The sequence below is a fragment of the Monopterus albus genome, unplaced genomic scaffold, assembly GCF_001952655.1.
Source record: "Monopterus albus unplaced genomic scaffold, M_albus_1.0 scaffold50.1, whole genome shotgun sequence".
NCBI lineage: Eukaryota > Metazoa > Chordata > Actinopteri > Synbranchiformes > Synbranchidae > Monopterus > Monopterus albus.
The window spans coordinates 1,825,254-1,838,167 of record NW_018127930.1 but is presented as its reverse complement, the minus strand read 5'-3'; the positions used below and the strand labels follow the sequence as shown (position 1 = coordinate 1,838,167).

General features: G+C 40.3%; 1 protein-coding gene across 1 annotated transcript; it reads left to right on the top strand.

Annotated features, from left to right (window-relative positions):
- Positions 1-299: 299 nt before the first annotated feature.
- On the top strand, positions 300-5,585 carry cdk9 (cyclin-dependent kinase 9 (CDC2-related kinase)). The gene is made up of 8 exons (XM_020601208.1): positions 300-429; positions 526-639; positions 2,529-2,610; positions 2,830-2,920; positions 3,135-3,301; positions 3,726-3,897; positions 4,541-4,689; positions 4,781-5,585. The coding sequence occupies exons 1-8, from the start codon at positions 389-391 to the stop codon at positions 5,144-5,146; spliced, it is 1,182 nt and encodes a 393-aa protein (XP_020456864.1). The 5' UTR covers positions 300-388; the 3' UTR covers positions 5,147-5,585.
- The last annotated feature ends 7,329 nt before the right edge of the window (positions 5,586-12,914 follow it).

The window sequence follows — 12,914 nt, the reverse complement described above, 5'->3', positions numbered from 1 at the left end:
CTGTGTTCATGGAATAAATCAACACTGTTTTGTAGATACTTGGACTGCCATGTCTCTCAGAGTCAGTATGGTAAAAAGTACCGGGTACAACAGTGGAATTAACTTTAATTTACCGAAGGTGTTGGGAGAAAGGTCAGGGGATATAGTATACAGAGCACCAATTAGGTTTTTAGAGAGCACAGGGTTACACAAGATAATATAAGGTGAACTGAATGGGGTTATTTTGGCGTGGTGGTATGTAGGGGCCGTTCTGATCCACACTGCAGTCTGGAAGGTGGCGGTAATGCACCTAAAGCTGGTTGCCAACCGCCATTAAAAGAGCCGAAGAAGAAATTTAGGAGACTGAGTTGTACATAAACGCAGCATATAGACTCGGAAAGGAGCAATAATGCAGCGAGACAAGACAAGTAACGCTGGAGGGGCTGAAAAGTAAGCATGTAGACATTTACGTTTATTTGTATATTTCCATATCGCTCGTGTTTCGGCATAAATATCTAAATATCGAGTGCAATGTTATCTCCTCAGGCCCGACCGGGAGGCCGCCATAATGTCGAAATACTACGATGGAGTTGAATTTCCTTTCTGTGACGAGTTCTCCAAATATGAGAAATTGGCCAAAATAGGACAGGGGACCTTTGGGTGAGTAGTAAACAGAAAATATTTTGCGTCACAATATTTGTGAGTACGTTTTGTGTGACCACGGTTAGTCATAATGACAACACGGTAAACGTTTTCTTTCCTCCAAAGGGCCAGCTATTTATTACTAGTCGTTTCAGTACAAGGTATTTGATATGTTGATTCACTAGGGGGTATAAAGGTACATGTATTCAGTTTTGGTACATTGGTCATTTTAATAGTAGTTGACAGTAGGCTTGTTTTGTGTGTGGAACATTGCTATCAAATCTGTGTTCCCACAGTAACATATTGTGACGACCGCTGGCTGGGTTGAGGAGTGCTGGTCCGATCCTAACCTAACTGTGCAACTACTATCCAGCTGTGTGCTGGCACCTAGACTGACAATGAGGAGAACACCGTCTCTGTCTTTTCTTGGCTTTTTACAGGCGTACAAAAACACGAAAGAAAAGGGTTGTAAAACGCAGCACTGTGTGCTCACTGGAAAAAGTAACAAAAACAGAACATTACAGGTCTCTTCCCGAACTTTACCATCGCCCACCAACAGAACCTAAAACAACACGCCCACCTGTCATTCCTCTTATACCCTCCCTCACCTGTTCCTCCCCCCATCCCACATTGGCCAGAACAGCGCAGCATTTTGCTAGAAAACAGCGGTAACCAATACATGAACAGCTTTCAACAACAGTGTCAAACCCATTTACACACAACAGAACACACGAACATCAGCGGCCGGTCAGGGTCGCCACAATATTAAGCGACGGACTGGAGCACAATCACACACAGCATGTTTGGCTTAGCTAGCAAATGTCATAGCCAATGCAAACAAGAAGCCAGAGCTGGAAGACCCTTCCTTATTAAGCTCTCCTGTTTAGGAACACTTAAGCTTTGTGATGAGATGCAACAGTGGACAAAGTTTATTGTTTAATGCGCTCTGCTCTGCACTTAATATGCTTATTCAGCAGTAGTTGGATATATTTTTGGCAACATATCAAACTATGGGCTGTGTAACCAAAAAAAAAAAAAAAAGCACATTAGCTTTAGGTGCTAACACTTCCATAAGAAAGAATGCCACATCTGAAATTGGAGTACTTTTACTGCTTTTAAAACTCTATCTCCAAAATCCCAACCTCTGTTTACCCTGATTTTTGCTTTTTCTTTGCCATACTCTTTGGTCTGGCAGCCACTGTTTCAGACTTTTAGCTGGAGGGAGGTCTACTGGGGCAGTGTCTTTTAAAATGATTATTTTGTGGTTTGGAAAACACTTGTTAGAACCTTCACTAGGTGGCAGATTGGGCTAATTTACCGTATTAACATAGATCACTGTACTTTGACAACACAGGGTAGAGAAGTTGGAATAACAACAGAAGGGCTGTAGGCAGCAGTGTCATGGAGGGAGTAAAGCTGAGAGACGCCACGTACTGTCCCATTTCACTTGATGTTTCAGACGTGTTAATGCACTTAGCTTCAAAAATAGTTTTACAAGCAAAATCATTAGTTATTATTGTGGATGGGTATCTTGTAAGGCAGTGCATTGAGTTTTAAGTTGTGGCTATCATCTGGACATTTCATTTAGATAATGAAGAGAACTCTGTGAAATATTAGAAATGACTAGCACTAATGGGAAGTGCAAGCAGATAGTACTTCCAGAATTACTGGTATGGCCATTTTTAATAGAGGGATGTAGTTGTTCGAGTTAATTTAGACTGGACTGTATGACTTCCAGAATGACAAATGAGAGGCACTTGCTTGAATGTAAAAAGCATTTACAATACATGTATAATAAAAATCCAAGTGGATTTTTTTTTTTTTTATGTTCAAAATCTAATTGTCAGGTGCTTTGCTGCCTTATTAGTAGCTGTCTCTTGAATTGTATTTCTCGCTTTCTTTCACAGGGAGGTGTTTAAAGCAAAACACAGACACACAGGGAAGAAGGTCGCACTGAAGAAAGTTTTGATGGAAAATGAGAAAGAAGGGGTAAGAGACCATATGGAGTCTGATTATGATTTTTGTAGCCCAATATGCAAAATTGCTGCAGAGAACTGGGACCTGCTGCTGCATACAATGTAAACTCGTAGTGCTGTTTATCTTCACTCTGCTCTGGCTACATAAAAATAAGTATTGGCAAAATGTTGCATTTCTATTAGTGCATCAGTGATTCTGCAGTTACAGCTTCATCTGGCTGCTTTGTTTCAGTTCCCAATCACAGCTTTGAGAGAGATCAAGATCCTACAGCTGCTCAAACATGAGAACGTGGTTAATCTAATTGAGATCTGCAGAACCAAAGGTCGGTGTCACGAGTCTCCAGTCTATAACTTTGCTATAACTGTAATTTCCTGTCTTCATCTGTGTTCATGTAGTTTCATTTTAGGTCCCTCGTTTGCTCCATCATGTAAACTAGCGAAATGTGTCTTGCGCCAATGGTGGAAGCATAGGTTACATAAAATTAGTTTGTTGGTGGATGTGTTCATTTTTTTAAAATGCTTTCCTTGTTCTCACAGCTACTCAGTACAACAGATATAAAGGCAGCATCTACCTGGTGTTTGACTTCTGTGAGCATGACCTGGCTGGGCTGCTTAGTAATGCCAATGTGAAGTTCACCTTGGCAGAAATCAAGAAGGTTATGCAAATGCTGCTTAATGGACTGTATTACATCCACAGAAATAAGGTGAGCCACTGTCAGAAATAATATGTGAAAAGTAGAACAGCACTCCATGGAAATTGTTAATGACCATTCACTGGTTCTTTTACCATAAGGCTGTTACTGGTACAGAACTACCAACAGCTTCACATAAAGCTAAAGTACCAGTCATGCCTCATTTACACTGACACTGTATCCTGTAGTTGACGTGATATCTGCATCTCAAATTAATAAAACCAGTTTTACTTCTTTAGTAAAGCATATCTGGGAAAGAAAATAACAGAATTAGTATACATCTGCAGACCACCCAGAGGCTACTTATGAGCTCTGATGCTCTTAAAAACATTAAGAACATTGGTCTCATCACAGCTTCAACTCAAGAGCCATTTGTTATTTGTCAATCTGTTATACTGTCTTGGTCTTAACATGATATGGCTTTCTGTTGGATCAGATCCTTCACAGAGACATGAAGGCGGCCAATGTGCTCATCACAAGAGACGGTGTCCTAAAGCTAGCTGACTTTGGTTTAGCTCGAGCCTTCAGCCTGGCTAAAAACAGCCAGGGGAACCGCTACACCAACCGTGTGGTCACACTATGGTACAGACCTCCAGAGCTGCTGCTAGGTAACAGACAGTCAATAATACACAATTAAATGTGCCAAAGAATGGGAGAGCAGTCATATGGAAGCTCAGTATTTGAGTTGTTACCCATTATTTGGCCCCAAGGAGAGGAGTTGTCAGGTCATGCTGTCATAAATCTTCAGAGCCCCACAGTAAGCGACACCATTCTCCAACCTAACCTACCCTTAACACTAAGCATCCCTGAACCCTATCCTCACCCAAGCAAAGAGCAGATATGTAGCTTGACACACAGCATCTGCATTGTATTTGCTCAGGTTAAGCAGTGGCCGGCCCAGCTGGCTTGTAATGGCGGTCACCTCTGAGAGCCAGGTTCACTCAGTTATCCAACCACTACCAAGATTGTCTAATAAAGGAAGACTATTAACAATTCCAGTGAGACTGTAACTATAATATCACCAACACCAGTACAAGTTCTGTGCGGGTGTAGGAGTGAAGGCAAGTCTACAGGGTCATCACCTATGCTCAGATGAGTACCTTGTGCAGTCCCATATGTACACACACAAAACAGGGACCTGTGGTTAAAACATTGCTCCATTGTGCTGCTAGTGGTCAGACTCTACAGATCCCCTTCATATTTCACACAGTCTAGAGGAAGAGGAATACCTACTGTCAATTGTTTTGTTAGGTGAACGAGACTACGGTCCTCCTATTGACCTGTGGGGAGCAGGCTGCATCATGGCAGAGATGTGGACCAGAAGTCCAATCATGCAGGGCAACACAGAACAGCACCAGCTCACTCTTATCAGCCAGCTTTGTGGCTCCATCACTGCTGAGGTAAAGAGCAGCTGCACTGCATGGCAGTATATTTCTTCATCATACGTCTTCTTTGTCAGCTGGGTCCTGAAGCATTTTCTTTCTCTATCAGGTGTGGCCTGGTGTGGATAAGAAATATGAGCTGTACCAGAAGATGGAGCTGCCTAAAGGCCAGAAGAGAAAAGTGAAAGATCGTCTTAAAGCCTATGTCAAAGACCCCTATGCTCTGGACCTGATTGACAAGCTCCTGGTCCTTGACCCAGCACAGCGCACAGACAGTGACGATGCACTCAACCATGATTTCTTCTGGTCCGACCCCATGCCATCAGACCTGAAGAACATGCTCTCCACTCACAACACCTCCATGTTTGAATACCTGGCCCCTCCCAGACGGAGAGGCCACATGCCTCAGCAGCAGCCCAATCAAAACAGAAACCCTGCCACCACCAGTCAAACCGAGTTTGATCGAGTTTTTTAATGGATTAAAAAGGTTTGTGGATAAGTAGTTTGTCTGGACAGACTTTGTATGTTACACAAATAACTGTTTTCCATCTGGTTTCATCTGGTTTCATGCTACACATGGTCATGGTGTTCTGACTTGACACTTTTTGTCCAGAAAGTAAAGAGCCAGATATTTAACTGTAAATATGGAATGGGTTTGTTCACCTTGGTTAAACAAGGCACCTGTCAGTTTAAGTTTTGATAGTATGGTTTGTGACTTTGTGTTAGTTTTTGCATTTTTTTTAACACTTGTTTTTGTATGAACAATACTATTTACTGTTTCTGCAGTGTTTTAATGTCTTTACTTTAAAGGGGTATAAAACCTATTTAAATCCTTCTGCAAGGGCTCCATTTACATTTCTGAACACACGGCCAAAGTGACATACATGAAATAAAGAATTTTCCCTGAACTTGCATTACTAATCCTGTGTATTGGTTGAAAGGTTGTTTCAGAGTTGGTGACATTAGGAAATGATAAAATTTTATGTTGATTGTTAGATATTCATTAAGATACACAAAGACTCTGAATAAATGATATTAGGGATGGAAAAATGTTAGATGCTTTACAGGTTCCTGGCCAACCAGGGCCTTTCTGTGTGGAGTTTGCATGTTCTCCTCATGCCGGTGTGGGTTTCGTCCTGGTCCTCTGCCTTCCTCCCACAGTCTAATGGAATGCAGGTTATGTTGATTAGTGACTAATTTGTCTGTAGGTGTGAGTCTAGCGTCAGCCCTGTGCGAGTCTGGGGATCTGGATAATACACAGGCCTACTTTAGTGATGTTCCTCCACCAGTCCAGGACTTGAAACTTGAGGTATTGCTACTATAGGACTTTACATCTTCTACCACTGGTGGAGTTTGAATGACAATTCATTAACAGGCCTGTAAGACCAAAGAGCTTGGCTAGCAACAGGCACAAAATCCTGCCTGTCTGCGTTCAGTTAAAGTTTTGCATTAACCATTTTGTCCAGATTCTGAGTTTGGACATATACATGTATGGCTATGAGGAGCACTGATCAAATCACCGAGCCTGTGACTGATGAACCAATGAAATGATCCTGTCTACGAGTGTTACAATAGTTAACACTGTCTAAAACCACCAATAACAGGCAAACGTGACAAGCCTTTGAAGAGTTGTTTAAAAGCTTTCAAAAAAACAGGTTGTGAGCATTGTGACTTGATGCTGTTGTTGAATTGTGCTGATGTGTGGGCTCATCAAGCTAATTGGTGTAACTGAGAAATCAGCTGGCACCCCTGGTATTTATTAACTGTTGTTTCCTTGTCACCTTTGCTGCTCCTGATGAATGTTTTGGAATAAAACTGAATAATTGAGAACATTGCTTATATGCCTCTGTTCCTTTTTGGAGTAATTATGCTCATATACAAGTTTAATAATAATGAATCTCCTGGCTTTTACACTCTACCTTTTTACATGTAAAGTAAGTACAGTGAGCTTCAGATGTCTTTGCAATACTGCATTACATCCATGTAGACAAAAGAACCCTGTAACCAAATGTATAAAACATTAATCATCTGCCTCCAGCAGGTGGCAGCATTATATTTCAGTTTAGAAGATATATACACAGTATTTGGTATGGGTGCCATGAAATACATCACTCTAGCAATAATGAAACCAAAAGGGCCTTTTATATATGTGTTTTCCCTGTCGCTGCAATGCCAAAGTTAAACATTTCAGGTTCCTTCATTTGTCTCCATATAATCAAGATTACCACTGTAACTCTATCTGAGCATTGTTATGTAGAATCCCCATATATAGTTGCATCTAGAACCTTCTGAGGGTCCAGGTAAGAACCCCTGTATATATTAATTCGACATTTATCAATGTGTGACTACACAAGGTCCATATAAAGCCGATAAGCTACCTCAAGATAAATTATCATTTTTTTCTTGTTAAAATTTGTTTGCAAGTGTGATATTCACTACTACAGGCGATTTACAGTCACCAGTCAATCTAACCTGCATGTCTTTGGACTGCGGGATGAAGCCAGAGCACCCAGACGAAACCAGCTCAGGCACAGGGAGAACATCTATACCCCACACAGAAAGGCTCCAGTCAGCTGCCAGGTTCAAATCTTCTTTCTGTGAAGCAAAAGTACTGCACCACCATGCAAAGATATACATTGCTTTGAACAAAAGTATCTGTGAAGTGTCAGCCAATTATTTGAGCACTGGTTAGATTCCACCAGGAAAATATTTGCTTGTTTAGCTGCTAAATGTTCCATAGCGTTCGCCAGCTAGTTCCTAACTTTGCTGACTTGATGTTTGGTAGGTCTCATAAAATGAGATTTTCTCTGACAAAGCTGCCTGGTGTGCCCGAAAACAATGCTATGAGACCAGTGAGTGTGAACCAAAAGAGCAGTGTTGCAGACAGAAATCTAAACATGGACCTGAAAGACCCTGAAACACTTCATGTGCTGAGGGGAGCTGCAGACTCAGGTATTAATTCTCTGTGGGTTTCTCACCACAAGCAATGCCATTTGAATTGCACATGGTCATTTAATCCATTGTTATTATTACATACTGATTAGAGCTTTAAATTAAATGTTCTGCAACTGAAAGAGCAACTAATATATCTTGCACTTGTTTGTCTTACAATATGTACTGAGAAAAATTCAAACAGCAACAACAACAAAGCCTGTTTTAAGTTTGCCCACGGCAGGTTTTGAAATCATTCAGCCAAGGACAGGGTGGTAATCTAACACAAGGTCACTTAAAATGCATGTGTGGCAATTTTTTCTCAACCTCCCGAATTCTTCTTAAAGGGGTTGTTTAAAGTGAAAAGGGTTTTAATATATGCAATTTTCTCTTTCAAACATTTGCAGAAAATGTGTGTGGAGAAAGGCTCTTTTAAATGCTTTCCATGGAATTGTATTTTACAAAGTACAATAGAAAAATAATATAATAACATGAAAATGTTTTGTGAAAGCATTTATTAATATATATTTTCCATGTGCATGTATTTGTACAGTCTAACAACTCTGTGTGGTGTCAAACCGAGCTTTATTCAGATGATGGATTGCTCTTTTAGTTCCAGAGCTGCTCCTCTGTCACTTTTCTTGAAAGAAGTGTGTGTATGTGTGTGTGGGTGTGGGGGAGGGTGCTCTTGTGTGTTGCAAGGATGACACAACATCAACTAACACAAATTAGAAAGCGTTCCAATGGCCAGATGGGCCTCCAACTGCATGCCAATGGACTCCCAACTCTTTGCCATAGAAACAGCAGTTGATTATCTGTGTGGATGAGAGGCCAGGATGCAAAATAACACCGTGCGCTGTGCCAGGCTTGCTCCACAGTAGTGCGTGCTGTGAACTGGCTCCAAAGGGCTTATTATGGTGTTCTTTGTGACTGAAGTGATGACATTCAGTTTTAGGGCTTGTTCAGGGCAAATGCCATGTCAAATTGGAATAAATGTCACTGTGGATTCACAGCACTAGAAAAACTTCACTACTGAGTTTGGTGAGGATCTGCGCTGTGAAGGTAATTTAGACTGAAGAGCCTGACACATACTCTGAATTCCTGTAGCCTAAGTGTTATGATACTGTATCTGCAGAGGAATGAAATACCTGTCATTTACACACACATAAAACCCCTATGATCTGTTTCCCCTTTCCCAAAAAGCGATCTTAGACTACATCTAAGTACTGTACGTAAGTGCTTTGAGCAGTATTTTTAGTTGTATTTTTCATTTTATGCTACTTTATATTTTTACTCAGTATTTCTCTCTGTCTCTCTCTCTTTTTTTTTACATAAAACAGATTCATTATTCATCTCCACTGCAGTAATTAAACAGCTCTTTGAATTGAATCAAATATTATAAGCCTATAAAAGATGACGCCAGCATTACAGTATTTGACTCATGACTCTTTGCAAAAAGGAAACCATATTTAAAAAAGTACATCATCGGAAAAATGTTTGAAGGCACATAAACCACATTTCAAGTGCCTCTCAGTTTGGAACTCAGCGTTTGATAGCGCGCAGGCACAGATTTGTAGGAGCACAATCAGAGTGGACAGTGTAATCCTGCACATATGTCTCTGCTCTTACAAATCCGTTCCTGCGTGCTCTATAATTCTGATTTGCAAACTGAACAGCGCAGAACTTGTTTTATGCACTTACACAAATTTGTGGCACAGACAAACTTTCACACTGACCCCAGTGGCAAAATCTGAGAATGCAAATTCAGAAATGAGCACATACTGTACATGGCTGGGATTATTCACTCAAATCTGAGTCTGTGCTTACAAATCTGTGCCTGCACGCTCTCAAATGCAGAGCTGCAAACTGAGTAGCCCTCAAAATGCACCCTAAAACATTTTGGATTTACTTCCACAGATATTTCCACTGTAAACTTCTCATGATTTCATAAATATATAACTGTTCTTCATTGAAAACAGAAAACAATAGATAAAAGTGCAAAAAAACTAAGGAAAAAGAAAAGCAAATAGTATATACACATACAAATTTACATCTTACATGTATATTTACATACATTTATAGCCTATACACAAATTAGAGTACAACAGCAGAACTTTGTTTTTCTTTCTTTTCTCATTAATCATCTCACAACCACACATATCTTTTGTCCCTTTGGAAGGGCTCCACCCTATTTTGGAATCTACTGGACAGCATGGCTTGATATCCCCGTCTCTGGGTCCAAATGATTGGTCAAACATAATTTAAGTTGAATACTGAGCTTCCATGGGCACGCTCACCCATTCTTTGTCACATTTCTTTGTGTACTGGTTGATATTTATGAAGAAACTATAAGGATCATGGTGTGGTTTCTTGAGTACAGGTTTAGACACAGGCCTTTGTGAAGCAGGTGGGGACAATGCCAGCTGGAAGTGATATTCACCATTGTAGGTCCCAGAATGTCCCTGTTTTATCTGGTCAAGGGTCACGAAGGCAAGTAGAAGGTTTAGAATGATTCAAGAGATACTGTATTGTCTCATTTAAAAAAAAAAAAAGGATTCAGTATGTTGTTCAGCTGGTACTGTTGCAGGAATGTTGTCTAATCTCATTAATGTTACTGCAGAAAAATTCTAAAAGCTCATGAGCCATACAGAGCAAGCAGCTAAGAGACATTGGCTTTTGTGTAACTTTGGCTACAGTGTCAAAAAGAAATGTGAGATTGTGTTTATTGTAACTGATTAATCATGCCTTATCCGGGTTGCATTGTTCATGACAGTTTATTTTAGGGAGGCTGAGGGCCAAGCCAATCAGGTGAGGTGTGAGAAGTCTCCTACTCTTTCAATTACTTTCTTCCATCTCTTTCTTTTCTCATTCCTCCCTCAACCATCATTTCACTTCTAGCCAGCGGCGGCTGTATGTGGCTGATGGCATCCGGCGTGCAGGGCAGCACACATGAAAGGGGTCCTGTCACTCATGTGAAGCGACCATATGTGTGCCTGCATGAGTTCTGTGCCAGTTGCGGGCAGCCTCTGCCAGAAGACATTAGGGAAGCAGCAGGGTGTCATTAAGGCGGCACAATGATTGATTAACTGTAAATCGGGAGCATGAGACCTACCGGTCCCAGCTTCTATCTCTCCTTTCACACTACGTACACACACACTCACAGAGACACCTTCCTATCTACACACACGGAGTGGGCTGAGGTGGAGATAGAGACAGAGGGAGCCCCCTGCAGATGTGTGGGTGTAATTGCATTAGCTGCCCAGTAGGAAGAGGATGAGCTTGGGTTGCTCTGAAATGAACACAGTCAGGGGGCAACATCAAGCCATTAGTGGCACTCCAGCCCTCTGCTTCAGTCCTGAGGCAGATTTCATATGCAGCTTTTCAGCAGAGGCTCACAGAGCCATGGGGAGTTAATGGCAACTCCCAGTTTCTTATCCTGTAACACTGGATGTCTTTCTGTGGAGGACGAGAGAGAGATTTTAAAGTTCAGTTGAAAAGAGTTTTCACACTAAACCGTGATCAGAAATGAATGACCAAGAATATTATCAGTGATATTTTAAAGAAGATCCTATTAAAAAATATTCTGTTTGTGGGGTCAGAGAAAAGTAAAATACAGTCAGGGAAAAAATTATTTGAACCCCAGCTAATTTTGTAAGTTTGCCCACTAACAAAGAAATGATCAGTCTACAATGTCAATGGTAGGTTTATGTGAACAGTGAGAGACACAACAATAACAAAAAAATCCAGAAAAATGCATTACAAAAAAGTTATAAAGTAATTTGCATTTTCATGAATGAAATAAGTAAATGTCATATGTACATCATGTTTTTCATGCTCTTTTATTTATGTCAGCTTGTTAGGTCCCTTTTGTCTGCAGGGGATTAGTAGCACTGATTGAATCATTAATGCCATCAATCAGTGGTGGAGGAAGTACTCATATCCCTTAGCTAAGTAAAGGTAGCCATACAACAGTATAACAATAGTCTGATACAAGTAAAAGTCCTGCACTCAAAATGTCACTTAAGTAAAAATAAGGTATTAGTATCAAAACATATTTTAAGTGCTCAATGAGTAATGGCACATTTAACAATCAGATGACTGGGTTATAATTACTGATGCCTTATTGTGTACATCACATTTAAAGTTTTAGCTGGTAAAGGAGGAGCTAGTTCTTATATGATTTAATTTGAATCACTGCTGGGCAGCTTGTGAATGTTCTACCAGAGATCAATAAAGTCTTATGATTATAATGCAATTTTTACATTAATCTGGTTATGAAATAACTAGTAACTAAAGTTACATAATAAATCTAATGGAGTAAAAAAATACAATATTTGCCTCTAAAATGCAGTAAAGGTGAAGTATGAAGTGGAAGAAAAGGAAAATACTTAAAGCACAGATACCTCAAATTTGTACTTACTTAAATGTTCTTAATTACTTTCTACAACTGCCACCAATAGTAGTGAATGGAAATGTGCATTCATTCCAATTTTCTTTTTCCTGTTTTTTGAAATTATGTTAAAATTTGAGCTAAATTCAGATAGAAACCTGACTAATGGTGTGGTTCACACCAGCAGCAGCAGTAATAGTCTACTGTATATCAGACCCTCCTCTAAACCAGGGTTAGATGTGGGCCATGCCTTACCAGGAATGGAAATGAATGACAGTGACATTTGCGTGTCATTTACCCAACTTCCTAATATGAAGAAGAATGTAACAGGTTTTTGGTATGCAGTGTGACTCTGCATGTGTAATTACTAATCTGGTATATGAATGGAGTCTCTGCTAACACTGACAGCCAGAGGGACAACTGTCTCATATGAATCAGTCCAACACGGGTCCAACATGTTTAGTAGATCTGCATCAGTCACGCATATGTGTATGAAAGGGGTACTTGTCTTTTTTATTGTGTTGGAGAACATACTGTATTAAGTACTACAAACCTCAGTCACATGCTTTTTAGGCTTAATCTTATTCATAGATTGTTTACAAACTGTCCGTGAATCATTTCAGAATGCCATACAAAATCCAAAAGACTATTACACAAATCCAGACGTACCGAGAGCAAAACTTGTGGAGATGTCAGAGCAGCATGTATGTAAATGTACCAGCCTCTAATGGTGTCTGCCTTTCATTTTCCCCTCCATCTCTATCCCTCTGTGTCCTGGAGTCATGTGGAGCCACAGAGAGATGAGTGATGAAATCAGAGGGAGAGGGAGTTGGCAATAGGACTGTTCTGCTAATGTTTTGTTTGGTATTAACATGCACAAGGCACTTAAACTCCCACTGATTTGGAAGAAAACACATTTGGA